Here is a 6,001-nt window from a genome sequence, read left to right on the forward strand (position 1 = left end):
CCAAAACAAAACAAAGCAAAAACAACCAACCAACCAACCAAAACCCCCAAAATACCAAACCAAACTAAACAAAAAACCCAAAGCACATATTCCACATATTCATTCTCTTGTTCCTTGTGGTCCTAAGGGTTTGAAGACAGTGATGTCAGGTACCCCCGGGTCTGAGATGTGGGTAGATTCTTTTCCCATACCTGCAGCTCGGATATACTGTGCTCCTCGGCCAGGCTCACTTTCCACATTGTTGATGAGGGTCCCCACAGGCAATGCCCCAAGAGGATACGCATTGCCCTCCTGAGCTGCCACTGCAAGAGAGAATCTCATTAGCACTAGACCGTCTGCACCTCCATCCCAGGCATCTAGCAGTCATCTCTCACCTGCCATTCTGCCTATGTGGTTAGAGTTCAGGATTGTATCTCCTGCCTTCATGTTTTCTGTGGCAATGATCCAGCGTTTCCGGCTGCCCCCAGCTACCAGGGCTATGTCTGCAGACCTGCTCAGAATGATGGGCAAATAAGTGGACCATCAAAAAGGCCCCTGCTTTCTAAGACGACACCAAATGACAGTTCAGACCACACCACCACTGCCTCATACCCCAAACTTGCCTGCATGGATCGTAGCGGACGACGACAACCTTCTCTTCAAAGGGTTCTGGCTTGCTCTCCTTCTCTGGCCGGAACCGCAGGAAGTCAATCATTCTGTAATTTTGTTTGTGGCCCCCACCAATACCATGTACTCGGATGCGGCCTAGAGTCAAGACAGTTCAGGGATGTGATCAGCTTTCAGTATTAACAGGCCTCGTCCAGACTAAACAGTAGTACTTCTCAATATTATATCACAAACAGAAATGACAAAAGGCTGAGTGTAAATCAGTGCTGGAGAGCTTGCCTGTAAGCACCGAGGCCCCATGTTTGACCTACAGAATGTGGGTAGATGGGCGCCACAACATCCTTGCAAAAAGGATGGGGCAGCACAAGACTCAATAAAAATATAATGACTGAAACTGTATAAAGTCTTCTCAAGTTGCTGAATTCAGTAAGTTTACTGAGAAGAATATACATTGGACTCACATAATTTCAACTGTTACAAATTTTGGGAAGGTTAAAACACCATGGCGCCTCCTGGGTAAAGCGAGTTCACTGTTTCTATATGACCTGTTTTTCAGTAATGAACCACATAAGGAGAAGCACCGCAATGAATACTTTCTGATTGTATGTCTGACATGTTACAAGCTGTAGGGTACTACTACAGACACCCAGGATCCTAGTGCACTTCCCCCTTTCTCCCACCTGTATGGTCTCGACCCCCAGACTTCCTCATCTTCACAGGTTTGACTGTGTACTTGGTACGACTTTTCCAGGACACAAACTTGGCATTAAGGTCCACAGATGTATGCACCGAGCGCTGAGAGGGCAACGCCACGGCCGAGGGCTGCTGAAGGGCATTGCTCAGCGTCTAGGGATAAGAAACGATCTCTTCAGACAGACCAAGGTTAGCTGTAGGCCACTTCCTCCCAGAAGCATCTCAGACCACTGCCCTTCATGCTCCAACTTTCACAAATATCAGCGCATGTGTTTATCCAGGTGTGTGGGTGTTGAGCGGTAATCATTTGGTTCTCTCCCTCTGAGATATTTCTTCAATGTGATGTTCCCCCTTTCATCATCTTCCAGTCTGTTTCAAGCTTTTGTCAGGAAACCTTTTCTTCCCTAAAGACTTCCCTTCTGCAGAGCTGGTGAATGCCACACACCTATATGCCACCATCAGTACCTCCCGCCCTCTGCATCGTTCCCGGAGTGCCACATATGATTTTGCTTTTCCACCTCCTGTAGTCCCAAGGCTTCGGAGCAGTTTGGTTTAGTTTGCAATATCAAATATACATTTGCCCAATTCTGCTACACTCAGCCTGAGAACTTCAGAAAAGCAAGATCGTAATTCCTTTTCTGTAGTTCACCATGGCCCATTACTATTCCAAATTCTGCATTCTCTAATCTCAGCGACAAGCCATCGTTACATCAGAGTGGTCAAGAGCACTGGCTTTGGGGTGGGAGTGCGCAGCTTGACTGAGGTCCTAGGTTTAATTCCCAGCACCATGACAAAACCAAAAGCAAGCTCTGAACCCAGTCTAGCCCCAAAAGGTGTATGACCTTAGACTGCTGACCAGTTTTCTCATCTGCAAAATGGCCATAATAGCTTGGCTGACAGGAGCTCGTTCATTGTCGTAGTCTATTTTGCCTGGTTTACAGTAGGCACATGGCGTTACCACTGCTACCTGTGTAGCAGAGACGTGCAAAAGCACTTACAAGCCAGTATCTGGTCTGACGAATCAGCCCTCTGAGAGAGCACACTTAGAAAGAGCACAGGACCAGGAGAGTTTACCCAAGGTCACGTAATCGTGACGTTACCAGGTAAGCGGATTACCTGGGCAGCCGGGAGCAGAGTTGGAGTCCGGGCGGTAATGACCGGGGATGCCAGGCTCAGAGAGCGCAGAGCACTAGTGAGCGCGCACAGGGCCATGGGGAGTCCTCGGAGTTCTCCGGACCCGCCACGCTTTTACCTTTATTTAGAGCTTGGCGCTCTTGGATGACATTTCATCTGTCACTGTCGCTTTCAGATGACGCAATAGGCAGACACCTAATTGGAGCGCCGCGAGAGACACACTTCCTCTCCTCTCTTGACGATCGGGTTCTCAGCCAATTATCGGCGGCCGCTGAGGTCGCGTGACTGGAGGCCAGGCCCCGCCCCTCAGAGCCGTCAAAACAATTGCCTCGAGCGGCAGCCATGATGAATTTAAAGGGACAGTAGCCGCCAAGGAGGCAGCCGGACCCACAGACTGCAGGTGAGTCTTCGGGAGTACCCCAGGGGCTGAGCGTTAAGATTCTACCAACTCTTATTTCCGCACTCAGGGACAAATGAATAAACCCCTTCCGACCAACCTCACAAAACTCCAGACTGACTCAAAAACTCCGCCCCCCGCTATTCTTCCCCGCCCCCCGGCGTCCAGACAGACAGCAGGACAGCCTGCCCCGCCCCCGGCGGGACCGCCTAACTCTGTGACCTCGAGCTTGTCCGCTGTTGGGTCTGGGTCAGCGACTGTGCGCTCACCCGTACCTTCCTCCCCCAAGCCCCTGACTGTCTCACTCTGTTCGCAACCCGGGGTCCCAGCGCAAGTTAGCAACCTTAAGCAGTCCTGAACCCGGGCCAGGGTAGCCAGCGTTGAGCGCCTCTCCCTGTGACCACACAGTGCTCAGCAGATCTGCTATGCTCTCCTGAACCAGCAGGCACTTGAGAGGCATCCTAAGGTACCGGTTAGGAGATCATGACAGACAAAGCCGTGAAGGGAGGCGATTGCAGAAATCCAGGTGGGACTCCTACCCAGGTCTCCCTGCTCAGCCCCTCACAGACACACCCCTGGCCGCAGGTCTCAGATTAAATCAGTCTTTCATTCCCTTATTGGGAGAAACTAACTCCTCGGGCCTGGAATGAGCAGACGGAGTTGAGGAAGACAGGACATTAGCCCTCGTCTCTGAAGAACCTGTAGGCAGAAGGAGGGAGGGTGTTTGTCCTGGGTGGGGCTCTGTACCAGGTCCTCTGGGTGGCTGTGAAGTGGCCAGAGAGAAGGGGGTGGGACTGCCGGACTTGTGGACTTTGGGCAGTGCCGAGCTTTCTAAATCTTTAGCTGCAGTTTCGAGTTTCTTCCGGGCTCAGGCCTGGGAACTGCTTGAAGCCAAGGGCTCTGCTCTGTACACAGGTAAGAAGACTTCCGAGATGAGTTTGAGGAAGTAGGAAGACAAGGCTGAATCCTGGGGGTGGCAAGTGAGGCCTGAAGGTTAGTTGGAAAGGAGCTAACCAGGTTGGGAGATGCTGGACTTAACTCCTTTGCTGACGCAGCCTGAAGACCTTCAGCCTTCCAGATCCCCATCGTGAGGACTCTCTTTCCTCCCCCACCTTTCCCATAACCTTGGGTCCTTCCCTGTATTGGGACACTATTTTCTGCACAGAATTTGCTCTCTTTTTGGTTTTGGTTTTGTTTCGAGACAGGGTTTCTCCGTGTGTCTCTGGCTGGCCTGGAACTCACAGAGAGATCCTCCTGCCTCTGTCTCGTGAGTGCTAGGCGTGCCCACCAGTGCCCAGCTGAGATTTTGTTGTCTTTAAGCCCGCTCCTGTAGCAGTTTTCCCTTGTGCCCTCTGTGATCCTCGGAATGCTGTAGACCCCGCTCCCCTGCTCCCGTTTCCCAGGCCATGCTCTCTCAATTGCTGAGTTGTAAATTCTCTAGCTTGAAGCACACCTGTTTCGTTCTACGGACCTTTAGTCGTTAACGCCTCGCTCACGTAGTTTCATGTCCAGTGCTAGAGCGCCCACCCCCCTTACTCGGTCTCTCTCATCAGCCTGGCCACAGGCTCTCTCATGCTCTTTCCCCTTCGCTTGGATCCCTGACACTCTCTAACCATGTGTCTTTCATCTTTATCAGCTGAACTCTGTGGTTTCTCCCTAGCCCAGGCAAGACCCCCGCCCCCGCCAGGATGTCAGGCCTGGTGTTGGGGCAGCGGGATGAGCCTGCAGGACACCGGCTTAGCCAAGAGGAGATCCTGGGCAGTACCAGGTTGGTGAGCCAAGGGCTGGAAGCCCTACGCAGTGAGCACCAGGCTGTGCTGCAGAGCCTGTCCCACACCATTGAGTGTCTGCAGCAGGGAGGCCATGAGGAAGGGCTGGTGCACGAGAAGGCCCGGCAGCTGCGGCGCTCTATGGAGAACATCGAACTGGGACTGAGTGAGGCCCAGGTGAGAGTCACGGTGAGGCCAAGGGCTCCAGTATCCTTCGGCTCACTCCCCTGACGCAAAAACTTAGGTTTGTTCGGTCATTAAATGTTTACTAAGTGGCTACTGTGTGCCAGCTCTTCTGCATGCCAGTGACGCAGAACACAGTAGTATAATCCTTTGCCATCTTGGAGTGGATGTTGTAGCTGGGAGAGACAGCTAGGACACAGGTGAATAGGTAAATGATTGATTGTGGTGATTGCTAAGGACAGAAAGATAAAATAAAGGAAAGAAGTAGAGAGAGATGCAGTTTTATGTGGTATGGTCGTAAAAGGCCTTCTCAGAAAGTGACATCTGAGCAGAGATCTGAGGGTGAGGGAGCGAGCCATGGAAGAAAGGGGTCCCAAGCAGGGAGGATAAGTCAGAGGCCTTCTTCTCAGTCTGGTGCTGATGTGACTGTCTCCAGAGTGAAGGGAGACAGCGCAGAAAGTGAAGGAGGAGAGGGCTCCCCTTGGAGGTGGGGACAGTTCCTGCGAGCTGTCCTAGACTCTGCACTTTTCCGTCGAGAGAGATGGGAGTTATGTTCTAAGTGATGGGATTCAACCTGAGCGCTTCTTCCTTCTGACTTGAGAGTAGACAAGGGAGTAAGGGCAGAAGCTGGAGACCCAGTGAGAGGTTTTTCTCTAGGCGAGAACTGTGGTTTGGCATCTGATGAAGACAATGGAGGTGGTGGAAATGGGGTTCAGAGTATCTTTTTAAATTTAATTCATTTATTTTATGAATAAAGGTCTTTTGTCTATATAATTTATGTATATAGATTATGTATGTGCCTGGTGCCCACAGAGGCCAGAAGAGCCCATTGGATCCCCTGGGGCTGGAGAGGTGGTTGTGAGCGACCATGTTGGTGCTGGGAATTGAACCCTAGCCCTCTGGAAGAACAACCAGAGTTTGCTCTTAATCACTGAGCCAGCTTCCAGCCCAATGGTTCTCAACCTATGGATCTCAATCCCTTTTGGGATCAAACAACCCTTTCATAGGGGTTGTTTCGTATCAGATAAGCTGCATATCAGACGTTTACATTCTGATTCATAACAGTATCAAAATTACAGTTATGAAGTAGCAATGAAATAATTTTATGGTTGGGGTCACCACAACACGAGGAACTGTATTAAAGTGAGTTGTGCCTTAAGAAGGTTGAGAACCGCCGCTCCAGCCCCTGAGTATCTTTTTTTTTTTTTTTTTTTTTTTT

The 6,001-nt window shown here is 50.8% G+C and overlaps 2 protein-coding genes across 7 annotated transcripts in view; one reads left to right on the forward strand and one right to left on the reverse strand.

The window, feature by feature from the left end:
• The window catches only part of Mrpl2 (mitochondrial ribosomal protein L2), a 3,935-nt gene extending 1,329 nt beyond the window's left edge, over positions 1 to 2,606 (reverse strand). Inside the window, exons 1-5 of the mRNA XM_005359742.2 lie at positions 2,416 to 2,606; positions 1,287 to 1,452; positions 603 to 744; positions 375 to 490; positions 192 to 302 (exon numbers count right to left, since the gene is read on the reverse strand). Coding sequence (XP_005359799.1) covers positions 192 to 302; positions 375 to 490; positions 603 to 744; positions 1,287 to 1,452; positions 2,416 to 2,511 — 631 coding nt within the window. The 5' untranslated portion in view covers positions 2,512 to 2,606. The remainder of the gene's footprint in view (positions 1 to 191; positions 303 to 374; positions 491 to 602; positions 745 to 1,286; positions 1,453 to 2,415) is intronic.
• A 154-nt stretch (positions 2,607 to 2,760) lies between these two features.
• Klc4 (kinesin light chain 4) overlaps positions 2,761 to 6,001 on the forward strand; it is a 14,541-nt gene continuing 11,300 nt past the window's right edge. The window contains exons 1-3 of one of the 6 annotated variants that reach the window (XM_013350960.2): positions 2,785 to 2,833; positions 3,746 to 3,823; positions 4,491 to 4,776. In XM_013350960.2, coding sequence (XP_013206414.1) covers positions 4,519 to 4,776 — 258 coding nt within the window. In that variant the 5' untranslated portion in view covers positions 2,785 to 2,833; positions 3,746 to 3,823; positions 4,491 to 4,518. Of the gene's footprint in view, positions 2,834 to 2,867; positions 3,357 to 3,672; positions 3,824 to 4,490; positions 4,777 to 6,001 lie in introns of those variants that run through there. The other 5 variants (XM_013350958.2, XM_013350961.2, XM_005359745.3 and 2 more) reach the window with 5 other exon arrangements.

Source organism: Microtus ochrogaster, linkage group LG2 (genome assembly GCF_000317375.1).
Source record: "Microtus ochrogaster isolate Prairie Vole_2 linkage group LG2, MicOch1.0, whole genome shotgun sequence".
In the NCBI taxonomy this organism is placed as follows: Eukaryota; Metazoa; Chordata; class Mammalia; order Rodentia; family Cricetidae; genus Microtus; species Microtus ochrogaster.